This window comes from Bison bison, unplaced genomic scaffold (genome assembly GCF_000754665.1).
Source record: "Bison bison bison isolate TAMUID 2011002044 unplaced genomic scaffold, Bison_UMD1.0 scf7180017864472, whole genome shotgun sequence".
NCBI classification, from domain to species: domain Eukaryota; kingdom Metazoa; phylum Chordata; class Mammalia; order Artiodactyla; family Bovidae; genus Bison; species Bison bison.
The window spans coordinates 3,258,637-3,275,054 of NW_011495033.1; the positions used below are offsets into that span (position 1 = coordinate 3,258,637).

At 35.1% G+C, this 16,418-nt stretch overlaps 1 protein-coding gene across 1 annotated transcript in view; it reads right to left on the reverse strand.

Moving 5' to 3' along the window:
- TAOK1 (TAO kinase 1) overlaps positions 1-16,418 on the reverse strand; it is a 110,116-nt gene that overhangs the window by 31,456 nt on the left and 62,242 nt on the right. The window contains exons 7-12 of the mRNA XM_010861382.1: positions 16,196-16,309; positions 11,140-11,231; positions 7,726-7,819; positions 6,021-6,102; positions 3,577-3,744; positions 1,116-1,319 (exon numbers count right to left, since the gene is read on the reverse strand). Coding sequence (XP_010859684.1) covers positions 1,116-1,319; positions 3,577-3,744; positions 6,021-6,102; positions 7,726-7,819; positions 11,140-11,231; positions 16,196-16,309 — 754 coding nt within the window. The remainder of the gene's footprint in view (positions 1-1,115; positions 1,320-3,576; positions 3,745-6,020; positions 6,103-7,725; positions 7,820-11,139; positions 11,232-16,195; positions 16,310-16,418) is intronic.

The following is a 16,418-nucleotide window of genomic DNA, read 5'->3' on the forward strand; positions in this document are numbered from 1 at the left end:
AAACGAAGATCATGGCATCCGGTCCCATCACTTCATGGGAAATAGATGGGGAAACAGTGGAAACAGTGTCAGACTTTATTTTTCTGGGCTCCAAAATCACTGCAGATGGTGACTGCAGCCATGAAATTAAAAGACGCTTACTCCTTGGAAGGAAAGTTATAACCAACCTAGAAGCATATTAAAAAGCAGAGATATTACTTTGTCAACAAAGGTCCGTCTAGTCAAGGCTATGGTTTTTCCTGTGGTCATGTATGGATGTGAGAGTTGGACTGTGAAGAAGGCTGAGCGCCAAAGAATGGATGCTTTTGAACTGTGGTGTTGGAGAAGACTCTTGAGAGTCCCTTGGACTGCAAGGAGATCCAACCAGTCCATTCTGAAGGAGATCAGCCCTGGGATTTCTTTGGAAGGAATGATGCTACAGTTAAAATTCCAGTACTTTGGCCACCTCATGTGAAGAGTTGACTCATTGGAAAAGATTCTGATGCTGGGAGGGATTGGGGGCAAGAGGAGAAGGGGACGACAGAGGATGAGATGGCTGGATGGCATCACTGACTCGATGGACGTGAGTCTCAGTGAACTCTGGGAGTTGGTATTGGACAGGGAGGCCTGGCGTGCTGCAATTCATGGGGTCGCAGAGTCAGACACGACTGAGCGACTGATCTGATCTGATCTGATAATTAGACTCTAAGTTTTATTTTAAAGCTGTAAACATTATATGGATAATGTAAAGTGACCAAAATCACTTTTGGTCACCATCCATCCTAATCCTTTCTCCCATGCTTCAAAAATATTATATTAATATTACAATGAATTTCATGAGTATACCTACTATTTTTAAAGTACTTCATTTTCCATCTAAGTGACTTCAAATAATACATTATATATAGTATCTTCTGAGATATTTTTAAAATATTCTTTCCATATTCTCAAGACATTAGTTTTACAAATGCAGATATTATACTGGAATTAACAAGCCTACTGCCATTTTCAAATAAGTTACCTAAAACTGTTCCCAACTTCTGAAACAGGAAAAAAAAAAAAATTAACTCTTTAACTAGATGAATTAAATTATTTACCAAAGCTGATTTTTTTTTCACTGAAATCCAAATACTCACAGGTTTTAAGTGGATGACAGAACTATTAGACATCACTGTGTGGTCTCCCTCCATCATGTCTAGCTCACTCTTGTCATCTGAGGCATCTGGAAGACTGTTAACACTACTACTTTGGCTACTGGCACTGATGGACATACTGGGAATAGACTGATTACTTCCAACGCTATTCACTGTTCCTGTCCGTCCAACACCATGATCCTGTTCCTAGGGAAAAAAAGAGCAATAGGTTCAGATATCTCCATCTCTCTTGATTTCTTAAATAGAAGCATCAAGCACACTGCTTGGCCAACAGTCTTTAGAAAGTCAGAAGTCTATCATGAGATATTCCCTTTATTTGGTGAAACCAGGAAGTTAATCCGTAACAGAAAAATAAACAAATAAAAATGACCAACAAGTAAATAAAAACCTGACCAACTATGTGAAGTCAATTTATCAGCCAAACCAGCCACAGGCTGGTTTTTGTAAAAGTGGTTTTAAAAAAAAACCCCAGCCACGAGCACCACCTCCCCTGAGCAGGGTGAGAGGAGGCGCCAGCTCTGGGCTTTGAGGTCTGAGGCGTGTGGTCTCCTGGCCTGGCGTAATCTCCCTGGAGGCAGGCAGCACCCTGAGGGAATACTTCCAAAATACTTCCGAAGTAAAGCATTTTCTCTAAACTGTCTGCCATTTTTTGAAATCCATTTTTACCACACATCTCATTGGGTATATAGAGAGATTTTGCTCATTTCTCAATAATTCCCATGGTTAAAATAAGCCCCAACCATGAGAATTCCCTAGTGGTATGGTTTAGGAGTCCAGCACTTTCACTGCTGAGGGAGGGCCTGGGTTCAATCTCTAGTCAGGGAACTAAGATCTCACAAGCCACAGGGCGTAGGAAAAGAATAAATCAGAAAAACAAGCCCCAACTTAAAAAAAAAAAAAAAATCCTAGAAACACCTCCTTTTAGTTATTTTTTGTTGAAGTCTTTTGTTAAGTATATTTTTCTTTCTTTCTTAAAAATTCTACCACCAAAGAATTCCTATTTTTCTTAAATTAAAAATTATGTATTATATATACATATATACACACACACACATATACATATAAAATCACAAGAATGTTTTTCTGAAGTGACCAACATTTTAGTAGTGTTACCATACCAAAATAGAGTCTCTAAGATATGGAGAATTTAATATAGACATATGGTATATACAAAGGAACTTTTCTCATATCTCTAGCCCAACAGAGATGCTGTTATAGATTTAACTACATGAGAAATTTATTAATTTTAAAACTTTATTTTATTCAAAATTTTATTTCATGTATCTAAAATATCCCACAATAAAGTAACCCAAAGCAATTTTCAAAAGATTATCATAAGAACTAAAAAATGAAAAAACCCAAAACTGTTGGTTAAGAAAATCTTGCATTTTACAGTTCAGTAATTGTGCAGCACTATTAAAAAAGTAACTGCTTCTCCTAGTTTCCAAATGTAAAATGATATTTCTCACTGGAAAACAGTAAAAAACAAACCAAAGCTCTAGAATTCTGACAGAAGCAAAGAAAAGTGAAAATACTTATAGTAAAAGCTTTATATGTATATTTCAACATGAGAAAGTTCTATAACATATCCATTGCACATTTGTATTTCCATTCTCCCTAAAAAGCAACAAAAAAAGAACTTGACCTTGAGAGTGAGAGCTATCTGAATTTGAACCCATATGCCTCTACCTACACCGAGTAAACCACTGAGCCTTGCTTTACACATAGCTTCAATACTCTGGCTGCCTGATGAGAAGAGCCAACTCATTGGAAAAGACCCTGATGCTGGGGAAAGACTGAAGGCAGGAGGAGAAGGGGACCACAGAGGATAAGATGGTTGGATGGCATCACTGACTCAATGGACATGAGTCTGAGCAAACTCTGGGAGATGGTGAAGGACAGGGAAGCCTGGTGTGCTGCAGACCATGGGGTCGCAGAGAGTCAGACACAACTGAGTGACTGAACTGAACTGAAAATAAGTATTTCAGAACTGTGTAGATGGAATGAAACTATGCAGAACTGAAAAGAAATGTCCTTGGTAATACAGTAGAATGCTTAGTAACTTGCTAATGACTTGTCAGTGAGTAACTTCCAGAGTCTATAATTTTATATATTTTCAAAAGCATGTCTCTCACAATTGAGACAATAAGGCAAAAAAGGGTTCAGTGGCTAAGAAATTTGAAAGGGACAAAATTAAACAAAGTTGAATTTGTTTATTTAATAAAAGACGTTGCTGAGCTTTACTATATATGCCAATGTGCACAACAAAGGGACTGAATTTAAAGAACACAACACCGTTTTTCCCACATGGGATTTTACAGGACCAGTGTTAAGAAAACACAAATGGGAACCACTGATATAAGAGATTCATGATGTAAAAGACGAGCTCCACAAGAAAAGAAGCTGATGAAGAGAGCTCAATATTGATTCATTTCTAAATTACCTCTTCTTCTTCCTGTGCTTCTACTGCTGGTCCATTATGTGCCTCCTGGAACAGGAGTTTCTTCATCTTTCGATACTGCAGATTGTCCAGCTCTCTTACTGCATCTTTTGTCCTCTGAATAAGATCTATTAACACTGTTTCAGGGCGCTCCCGAAGAACAAACATGTGCTGGATAAAAGAATGTAAAAGTCAAGTTGAAACCTATTTTTCCATTAATACAAATGTACACCTCCCTTAGCTGCAGAAGGAAATGGCAACCGATTCCAGTATTCTCGCCTGGAAAATTCCACAGACAGAAGAGCCCAGTGGGCTACAGGCTATGGGGTTGCAAAGAGTCAGACACAAATGAGCATGCACACATGTGCCCCTTCTTAGACTCTAGAGTTACTATCCTAAATAATCATCATAGATAATGCCTATAATCTATAGCTATTCTATTATATTTCTGACTTCTTATAAAATCATTATTTATATATATTTACTCTGTGCCTACATTTTATATAAACTTTGGTCAACTAAAAATGTAGAGTTGAAATGATAAAAGGGTTTAATTAAATACTAAGAAGTAAGCCCAATTACAGCCCTAAACAAATGCTAAAAAAAGGTTTACATATTCTTAGAACTGTTGATTTCACAGAAAAGGCATGTCAGTTCTGAGTTTTATTAGGTTTCAAGAGAAATGTATTTACTGCTGGTGAATTATGTAATATAAACCTGGATATTTTGGGTTCCTTTATATGTTGCATAAACAATACTCTTCATAAAACACTAGTAGTTGATTAAAAGGCATATTATTAGTGATTTTTACTAACATTGAATAAAACTTAACCTTATCAAATAAGGAAAAGTTGAAAGAATAATTTCACCTTTAGAGTATCACTGCTACATTTTGATGTTTCTTTTCAGAAATTTTCTATATACAGATTTTTGTTTTATAGATCGTAAATATATAGATTGCAGAAAGACACTTTCCGCCCTTGACTTCATGAGATGCCCCTGAATTTCTGTAACACTTACCTTTTTTGTTAGCCAAACTTACTTCTTCTCTATGTAAAGAGTTCTAACTATACCATATTTGGTTCTGCTTCACTATCATAAGACTGTTATTTCAAATTTGTAAACATAATGCCTACAGAATATTTCATCAAAGGTTTATGCCAAAGTTCCATTACCCTAATTCTGGACAGTTATTTCCAACTTTTAATTCAGAGATAAATAGCTTCATAGAATTCTTAAAAAAATTTTTTAATTCATTAGAATTTTTTTCTATTTTTTTCTTTATGATGAATCATGAAAAAAATGTCAGGCCAAAGGGAAAGAAACACTTGCTAGATACTTCCTATCATTTCCAATAAGGCTGTGCCAATATATGCTATCAACTAGGTGAATGAACACTATATTCAGACTTGGAACCTAATCACCAAATACCACATACCTGGGCTTGGTAGGTTGGGTTACACCCAAAGAGTTTCTTTCACCTCTATTGGGCAAGTATGAGAAACAAGTCACATTCTTCCTTTTTCCTGAGCCTTAGCTTGGTATGTATCACTATTTATCAATACAATATTCCATATTCTTATCCCAACTTCATATCTTATATTTCTAAGTCTGCCAGTTTTCTACATACAGATCTTGCTTATTTTTCACTAATATAATTCCCAAGTATACCAAACATTTTGTTGCTATTGTGAGTACCAATTTAGTCAAGTTTTCATTTCTTAGAGTATGAGTGAGCTTACTGCCTAAAATTCCTCAAGCATTATTGAAAATCAGTATTGCTCTTCTACACACTAAAGTTTCAAGTAATACTACTGAATACATATAAGAACCTTTCAATTTCTTTGTATCTTTAACTGAGGTGCATTGATGAAAATAAACTTAATCCATTTGAAACTGTAAAACATTCATGCAAAAATAGGCTATTTAAATTTTATAGTGAAAAACCAGTAAGACTTCTTAGGGTCACAAAGAAAATCAAATCCCATTTTACCACTGCTTTATCTAGATGTTTTAAGAACTATATTAAGCTCAACACACTATTACTGCTATTGATACAATAGTCAACTGCCAAGTGAAATAATAAATTTTTGAGAACAGGAAGCATATAAATCTCATATTTAAACGAGGCAATGAAACTTTGTGAAATCTGAAGAGTACACATGATTTAAAAAATCTTTTCATTGCTAAGTTAGAAAAATTTATTTTCAAAATGGAAACAAAAATATGATATTCATTTTAACAATTTCTTTTAAAATCTCTTTTCTCTCACAATATTTATGTAAATATATCACATATCATTTCTATTTCCTTCATATTACTTTAATAGAATACATAGTATTTTAGTTAAAAACCAGTAGCGCATACCTAATATTGATTCCAAATCAAAGAAAAATGACACATTAAAAAAATTTCTTAGAGGTAGAAAACAGTATAATTGAACTGACCTTTAAAAGTTCCTCTGATGTAGGGCGATCTTGAGGGATTTTCTGGAGGCAAGAATCTACAAAGTTGCGAAAATAATCAGACCTATTGTAAAGGAAAGTATCAAGTGAACATATTGCTATTTCCTTTAAAAACACACCAGCAAAACAAAGCATGTGCCTACTGCTGGGAGCGGGGATGGAAATGAAACGATAAAAAAAAGCAGATATAGATACATTTCATATATGTCTATGAAAAGTTATCTAAAGCAGCCAATGAGTCTTCACCATTTTCCAAAGATAAATTTGCACAGATTATTTTAAATTTCTGCTCCCACAATTAAAATATCACAGCGCATTCTATATAGAGGAAAAGTTAGAAAAGCCAATATTTTCTTTTTTGCATTCAAATCTAGGATAACTTTCTTATTATTTTTCTCCCTATAAACCACCTCTCTCTCTTCTTTGCCCCTTGGATCATCTTCTGTATAGTGGGATTCAGAGTATTACTCCATTTGCTTTGGAAGCAGTACTCCGTACAGCTAAGTATTTGGTATCCCTGAGCAAATGGATATAACTTCCATTAAATCCAGAAAACCAGCTGAGATTTCTTTTTTAAACATTTAAAACACTGGAAGTCTGTAACCCATTATTAATGTATAATGTTACTGATGAGAGTTCAAAGAATATTAAGTAATTACTACTCCACTGGTGTTCGTCTTCAATATCTAAGTAAGATTTTAAATTCCTTATAGGCAAAAAAGAAATTCTCTTTCGAATCCCTGAAGTATCAAACACAGTGTGTAGACAATCTGTGTTCAATTCATTATTTATATGTATCATAATACTAAACTCGGTCCCAAAAGATTCCTTTTATGTGTATTTACTTAAGACCTATGAATATGTTAGTTAAGCCTTATCATTGGCCCATTAAATTATTTATTATCAATTTATTATTTAATAATTTATTAAATTCCAATAATTATTTAATTATTAAAATAAATTATTGGCAACTAATGCATCTATTTTGAACTTTACAATATTTATTAAATATGCTGTTTATTTCCTTAGAATTTTTCAAATGTTTGATACCCATGAGGAATTAATTTCCCACTAAAATTTTCTATCACTGATGAAATCCTGGTTTTTAAAAACTGTCAATCAGGTCTCTATAAGCTTTTTACACTAATGAACTTAATTTTTCAAATCAAGGAAGCAATAGGAGAGAAAAACATTAAGCAATTTGAATAATAAATGTCATAATGACAATTAGAATGATTTCAAAGTTATGAATTTATCTGGTAATTCTGATAAATCAAACTGTTTTACCTATTTCATATGCTATATAAATTATAAGCCATTCCCCAATTGAACATCACTACAGGTTGTGGCAATCTATATTTCAGTTGTAAAATACTATGTTTAAATCATGCTATTTATTATATAATCAGGGTTATATGTGTTTCTGAAGTTCAAAAAACTAAATATTTTTTTGTAAAAAGCAAATACTTTTTGCTTCTATGTGGTATCAATCTAGCCTTTATTTCTGAACTGAGTCATATATCTGCTAAGAAAAGCACACATAATAAAGGATTAACATGATAGAACCTATTTTAATAATTTTTCAGTAATACATTTTACCTAATTGAAATGAAATCACTTTGATAACATTATGAAAAAGCATTTAATTTATACAATGTTGAGTAATATATCTCTTAGCAATACTTACCATTCGTTAGACTGTAGTGTAGGGGATTCATTTTGGGCTATGTGATATAAGGCACTCATTGCATTCATATTAAATAAAGGAGGTTTCCTTTCCGCTGTAAAAGAAAAAAAACTTTCCTGTTAAAATATATGCCTGTTAAACAGGGACACACAAGTACTATTTTTTGTTATTTTTTAAATAATTTTAAACTTCAAGTAGAGTTCAAAGAATTTTTTAAAGTCAATCAATGTGCAGTAAATTGCTGGCCAGATGCTCCACCATTCCTAAATACTTTAGTGTTTATTTTCTGAAACATACTCTACTAAAAAAAACTAACACATCCACTAAATTAGACCATTAACACTGATACATGACTATCATCTCATCCTCAAATCCCATTCAAGTTTCAATCAAGTATCCCAATAATGTCCTCAGTAGCAAAAGTGTCCTTTGGTCATTTGTATCCTTCAAGGAAACTATTTTATCTAAGTTGTTAAATTTATTAACATAAAGTTGTTCACAGTATTTCCTTATGATTCTTTTAATACCTGTAGTGATGTCATATCTTATTTCTGATAGTGCTTTGTGTCTTCTCTCTTCTTTTCCTGATCAGTTTGACTAGAGGTTTATCAATTTTATTAATTTTCTCAAAGAAGTAGTTTTTAGTTTCACCGATGTTCTCTACTGCTTCTCTGCTTCTATTTAGCTGATTTCTGCTTTGATATTTTTATTCTTTGTTATGCTTATTTTGGGTTGAATTTCCCTTTCTTTATCCAGACTCAAGGTGACAGCTGAAGTCATTACCTTGATTATTTTGAAGTATAGAAGACTTTTCAATACCCCTCAATTCTGGTTGGTTCTAAAGATTAAATTTGGGTCATACAACTTTGATAGAAATATCACAAAAGTAAATAATATATTTTTCAAATTTATTCTATGAGATGATATGAGATGATATATAATTTCAAATGGTTCCATTATTGATGGTATTCACTGACCACTTAAATAATTACCTTAAGGTAATCAAAATTGATGTTGAATTTTGTCTAAAGATTTTTTCTGCATCTATTGAGATCACTGTATGATTTTTATCTTTCATTTTGTTATTGTGATGTCTCATACTGATTGATTTGTGGATTTTGAACCATCCTTCATCCTTGGAATAAAGCCCACTTGACCATGGTGTATGATCCTTTACTGTGTCGTTGCATCCAGTTAGCTAATATTTTGTTGAGGATTTGTGCATCTATGCTACTATTATTGTGTGGCTGTTGATTTCTCCCTTTTGGTCTGTTTATATTGTTTTATGTATTTAGGTGATCCTATGATGGGTACATAAATATTTACACATGTTATAACCTCTGCTGAACTGACCTCTTTGTCATTATGTAATATTCTTGTCTCTTACTGCAGCCTCTTTTTTAATTAAAAAATTTTTTCTCCAGCTTTACTGAGACATAATTAATATATAACATTGTATAAATTTAAGGAGTGCAATGCGCTGATTGGATACATTTATATATGGCAAAACAATTTCCACCATAGCATTAGCTAACACTTCCATCCCATCACACAATTCTTATTTCTTTTTTGGTGATGAGAACATTTAAGGACCAGTCTCTTGCAACTTTCAAGTATATAATGTGGTGCCGTGATGAGGTTTACACTCCGGTAACTGACATCTTAAGATGTGACAAGAATTCCCTGGCTGTCTAGTGGTAATACTTGGTGCTTTCATAGCTGTGGGATGAAGTTTAGGGAACTAAGATCCTACAATCTTTGAGAGCCTGAAGCCCACCAAGCTTCCCTGTCCATGGAATTTTCCAGGCAAGAATACTGGAGTGGGTTGCCATTTCCTCCTCCACAGTCTCTGTTTTAAAGTCTACTTTGATAGTCTTTGTTTTAAAGTCTATTTTGTCTGATATTTATAAAGTCTATTTTGTTCGAGGCTTTTGAACTATGGTGTTGGAGAAGACTCTTGAGAGGCTCTTGGACTGCATGGAGATCAAACCAGTCAATCCTAAAGGAAATCAACCCTGAATATTCATTGGAAGGACTGATGCTGAAGCTAAAGCTCCAATATTTTGGCCACCTGATGTGAGAGCCAACTCATTAGGAAAAACCCTGATACTGGGAAAGATTGAAGGCAGGAGGAAAAGCGGATGACAGAGGACAAGAGAGTTGGATGGCATCCCTAACTCAATGGACGATAAGTCTGGGCAAGCTCCGAGAGATGGTGAAGGACAGCGAAGCCTGGTGAGCTGGAGTCTATGGGGTTGCAAAGAATTGGACACAGCTAAGAGACTGAACAAGAACCCCAGTATTCTTTTGGTTTCTATTGACATGGAATATCTTCTTCCATTCCTCACTTTCAGTCTCCATGTGTCCCTCACATCTGGAGTGAGTCTCATGTAGGCAATATATAGACAGGTTTTGTTTTTTCATCCATTCAGTCATTTCTTTTGATTGGAGAATTTAGCTCACTTACAATTAATTACTGATAAGCATATATACCCATTACATTTTGTTAACTGGTTTCTGGCTGTTTTGTAATTCCTCTGCTCCTTTCTTTTCTCTTGCTCTCCTCCCTTTGTGATCTGATGACTGTCTTTAGTGTTCGGTTTGGACTCCTTTCTCTGTATCTTTCACATCGCAGTTTACATCTTTCTATCTTGTGTCTCCATTAACAAATTACTGTAGTTAATAGTTCTTTTATTTTCCTTCTAATCCTTTTATACCCTCAATATATACTTTTATAATCAGAAAAAGTGGTACATTTATTTTTATAAACACCATTGTATAATCATGCCTCAAAACAACAAACCAGGGATCTGTTTCATCAGATTAACTGTAATCAAACATATAAACCCATCTATGGAAAATCTTGCACTTTAAGATTTATTTCTTGGTCATAAGACATAAGCTATGAGATGGTCCACTGCTTTAAACATAGTTCCATTTATATGCAACAGAACAAAATGTGTGCATAAAATCAAACTGCTACAATATGTGGGCAGACACATAGATTCACATATTTAACTCAAAGTAGTAAGGACCTCAGGTAAAGGTAAGTAACTCATAAATGCTTTAGAGACCATCTGTAGATGGCAAATCTAGCAATCACATATATAATCAAGTGTTTAACAAGTATTCGTTAATATTAAGACAATTATACAGTGGAAAATTATTTAAGATCTAATTTAACAGAGCAAATATAATATACACAATATATATAGAATATATATATAACCTAATGTATATATTATATACAACTTATATACATAACCTTATATATATCAGATAACCAAAATGAAACCTTTAAAATATTGCTCCCTTTAGTGACCAACATAAAAAATAAAAAGCTGTAGTGTGGTATAGAAATGGAGGTAAAACACAGATCAAAACTTACTACATAGTAATAAAGAACATGCTTACCTAATTCAATACAAGTTATACCGAGAGACCATACATCTACTTTTCCATCATACTGTCCTTCATCCATGGCTAAAATTACTTCTGGGGCCATCCTAAAAAAACAAAATGTCATTTAAATTAAAGTTAAAAAAAAATGTATGCTAGTCTTTTAAAATGTAATGACTATCTATATTGAGAACACTTGTGTGGATTCCTGGCAAGACATCTGGACATAATAATTTTGAAAAAGAGAAATAAATGCATTACAGGTTGTGAGGTAAATATTTAACTTTGCTTGTATAGTGTGAGACTCATTCTCACCATCTATCATGATCATGTAACAGCATCCTAAAGGAAGGATGCCTGAGAGCAAGGTTGTATTCTGTATCTGTTCAAGTTTGCGGGTTCGAATATTGTATATCCTTTAGCCCAGTGATTCTCAAACATTTTGGTCTCAAGATTCCATCTGATTTTTGCTTGAAAGAGGGAATTTTATCACTGGCACTGAATACCATCAGTTGTTTCCCTTGAAATGACAAGCTCACTCCATGTATTTCAGAAAGTATCTGTCACACTATCCAACAATGACTAACCATAGCTTGTCAGTCTTCTTTCAGATTAGAATAGTGTTCCATAATAAAAGTGGCTAGGGCAGCTGGTAACTAAAATCATCACAAAGTTATTAACTTTATAACCAACCAACATGTGTCTTGGTTATAAAATGAAACACAGGACTTCCCTGGCAGTTCAGTTAAAACTCCATGCTCCCAGACCAGAGAGAGCAACATGGCCAAAAAAAAGCTAATTCCTGTCTTTCAGTTCACTCACTCAATCCTGTCCAACTCTTTGCGACCCCATGGACTGCAGCATGCCAGGTTTTCCTGTCCATCACCAACTCCCAGAGCTTGCTCAAACTCATGTCCATCAAGTTGGTGATGCCATCCAACCATCTCATCCTCTGTCATCCTCTTCTCCAGCCTTCAATCTTTCACAGCATCAGGGTATTTTCCAATGAGTCAGTTCTTTGCATCAGGTGGCCAAAGTATAGGAACTTCAGCTTCAGCATCAGTCCTTCCAATGAATATTCAGGACTGATTTCCTTTAGGACTAACTGGTTTGATCTCCTTGCAGTCCATGGGACTCTCAAGAGTCTTCTCCAACACCACAGTTCAAAAGCATCAATTCTTCGGCACTCAGCTTTCTTCACAGTCCAACTCTCACATCCATACGTGACTACTGGAAAAACCATAGCTTTGACTAGACAGACCTTTGTTCGCAAAGTAATGTCTCTGCTCTTTAATATGCTGCCTAGGTTGGTCATAGCTTTGCTTCCAAGGAACAAGTGTCTTTTAATTTCATGGCTGCCATCACCATCTGCAGTGATTTTGGAGTCCAAGAAAATAAAGTCTCTCACCGTTTCCATCGTTTCTCCATCGATTTGCCATGGAGTGATGGGACTGGATGTCATGATCTTCATTTTTTCAGTGCTGTTTTAAGTCAGCTTTTTCACTCTCCTCTTTCACTTTCATCAAGAGGCTCTTCAGTTCTTCATTTTCTGCCATAAGGATGGTGTCATCTGCATATCTGAGGTTACTGATATTTCTCCCGGCAATCTTGATTCCAGCTTGTGCTACATCCAGCCCAGCATTTCTCATGATGTACTCTGCATATAAGTGAAATAAGTAGGGTGACAATATACAGACTTGACGTATTCCTTTCCCCATTTGGAACCAGTCTTTTGTTCCAGGTCCAGTTCTAACTGTTGCTTCTTAACCTGCATACAGATTTCTCAGGAGGTGGGTCAGGTAGTCTGGTATGCCCATCTCTTTTGTTTCACAGTTTGTTGTGATCCACAGAGTCAAAGGCTTTGGCATAACCAATAAAGCAGATGTTTTTCTGGAACTCTCTTGCTTTTCCAATGATTCAACAGATGTTGGCAATTTGATCTCTGGTTCCTCTGCCTTTTCTAAATACAGCTTGAACATCTGGAAGTTCACAGTTCACATACTGTTGAAGCCTGGCCTGGAGAATTTTGAGCATTACTTTACTAGCATGTGAGATGAGTGCAATTGTGCGGTAGTTGGCACATTCTTTGGCATTGCCTTTCTTAGGGACTGGAATGAAAACTGACCTTTTCCAGTCCTGTGGCCACTGCTGAGTTTTCCAAATTTGCTGGTATATTGAGTGCAGCACTTTCACAGCATCATCTTTTAGAATCTGGAATAGTTCAACTGGAATTCTATCACCTCCACTAGCTTTGATAGTAGTAATGCTTCCTAAGGCCCACTTGACTTTGCATTCCAAGATGTCTGGTTCTAGGTGAATGATAACACCATCATGGTTATCTGGGTCATGAAGATCTTTTTTGTACAGTTCTTCTGTGTATTCTTGCCACCTCTTCTTAATATCTTCTGCTTCTGTAAGGTCCATACCATTTCTGTCCTTTATTTGTCCATCTTTGCATGAAATGTTCCCTTAGGATCTCTAATTTTCTTGAAGACATCTCTAGTCTTTCCCATTCTATTGTTTTCCTCTATTTCTTTGCACTGATCACTGAAGAAGGCTTTTTTAATCTCTCCTTGCTATTCCTTGGAACTCTGTATTCAAAGGGGATAGCTTTCCTTTTCTCCTGTCTTTAACTAGGATCTAATGTTCCTATGATACTTCACCTTTTACTTCGCATGTAATTTGGTATTAAGTACAGTTGCTGACTGTGTCAATAAGATTATTACCAGGTACACTTGTGTATGTGGGTAGCAGGTACCCATGTGCATTTGTGGAAAGACATATAAATATGAGCTTAGTTCCTGTGTTCCAAATGTACTATACACAAATTTTAAAATATATTCACTTTATTGTAAACTTTCTATTGTCAATAGCAGGGTATTTCCAATGTGTTCTTTAGGATGTTGAAGTAAGTTTGAGAAATTATAGTTAGGAAAAATTAAATGAGTAATTTGTTCTTTATTGCAGAACGTTTGAGGCCCTTTTTAATATTTAATACACTGATGTCTAAAGAGGGGAAGCACTAAGAAATATCATTCACTCACAGAACCCTTTTTTTAGAGAAGAGGACACTCTATCTAAACTAGGGTTTTACATAAGAAATTTTTGGTCATCTAGAGTAGCGGTCTTCAAATTTTTTTATTATTTACCTTCAATGAATTTATAAAACCTATGTATCCCTTGCACATTTTTGAATTGATATATAAATTTTGTAAACAGTTGCAAAGGATATAATGCACAGTATATGTCCACACATACACACAGAGTATATGTGCTTTAAAGATACTCAAAACTTGGGGTTGCAGAATTAGTTCACGCAATTTGTTAAAAACACTGCTGTGTAATATAATTAGCAAAGGCAGTCTTCATGGTCATATCAATCAGTTAAACCAGAATCACTTTGTGCCAGAAAGTCTGAATTCAATGCAAATAACATGTTAATGCATCCCCATGACAACCATGTCACAGTTATAAATTCTACACTGGAAAAAAAGAAGGGAAGGGGAATGACTGGGGAGAAAGTAAAAGCAAGGGATAAAAGGAACAGAAGACAGATGACTGGAAAGGTACAAGGACTTGCCAAGAGTTTGTGTCCTGACTCGATCCTATATGTTCTCAAATTGTTCCTCTGGTGTTGCTTTGAGGCTTTGACAGTCCAGAGCAGTGAATCATTGCAATATTCAGGTTGGGTTAGAAGCCTTTCTTTTATAAAGCAGAAGGGAGATTTAAAAGGCAGGTGAAAAGATGACATAGTGGGCCGAAGACACCACTTTCAGTATACACAGAGAAAGAGGATACATTTGAAAGTTGAAGATCTGGAAAATTATTCCCTTCAAATTCGCTGACATTAATAATAAATTACTTATGGGTAAAATTAGATGATTCTATTTTCTTGGGCTCCAAAATCACTGTGAATGGTGACTGCAACCATGAGATTAAAAGATGCTTGCTTCTTGAAAGGAAAGTTATGACAAACCTGACAGCTTATTAAAAAGCAGAGACATCACTTTGCCAACAAAGGTCCGTACTGTCAAAACCATGGTTTTTCCAGAAGTCATGTACAGATGTGAGAGGTGGACCATAAAGAAGGCTGAGCACCAAAGAATTGATACTTTTGGATCGTGGTACTGGAAAAGACTCTTGAGAGTCCCCTGGACCGCAAGGAGATCAAATCAGTCAATCCTAAAGGAAATCAACCCTGAATATTCATGGGAAGGACTGACGCTGAAGCTCCAATGCTTTGGCCACCTTACGTGAAGATCCAACTCATTAGACCCTGAGGCTGGGAAAGACGAAGGAGAGGGAGCAACAGCATGAGATGGTTAGATAGCGTCACCAACTCAATGGACATGAATGTGAGCAAACTCCAGGAGATAATGGGGGACAGGGGAGCCCAGCGTGCTGCAGTCCATGGGGTTGCAAAGAGTCGGACACAATGTAGAAACTGAGTAACACACTTAGATGATGTCTAGAATTTCTTTCAAATTTAGGGGGGAGAGGAAGAGAGGGAGAGGTGAATGCATAGGGCAGGACAGACCATGTGATAATATTGTTGGGCTGAGTGACTGGTATGTAAGGGTTTGTTATACTTCCGCCAAGTATTATGTATCTTTAAAATTCTCCACAATAAAAATAAAAACAAAAAAACTCCAGAGAACTCCAAGTCCACTACCAGTCTTCAGGTATTCTTAGTATGAACATCAATGATATACAGTAAACATAAATCTAAAGAAAATACAAAAAAAAAACAAAAAACAAAAAAAGAAAATACAAAAATTTCTACTTAGCATTTCTAGCTTCTCCCCACTTGAATTTTTATTAAAGTCCCCACACCCAACATGATGCAAATAATAGAAAAGAATGTAGAAAGAGGCAAATTTTAAAAATTGGGGGATGTAAAGGGAGCACTCCAAATCTGTATTTGAAACTAACTATAATATTTAAACTTAAAATGTCCAAAATAACATTTTGTTTTCAGGAAAAAGATAAGACACTTTAAAAAATGCACAACCATATACAACCACACACAATTTCAATTATGAGGATTAAATCCAGATAAGATTATTCTTACCAATATGGCGTTCCCACAAAAGAATTGGCAGGAGATGCCATGGAAGCAGATCCAAAGTCAGCAAGTTTCACCTGGCCTGGCTCTGTCAGAAGGATATTTCCTGCTTTGATATCTCTGAGTTTAAGGAACACAAAAAATTATTTCTCTTTCCTTCACTGGATTGTGTAAAAGCATGATAAAAATAAAATAAAAATTCATAAAATAGAAAAGGAGAAATCAAGAT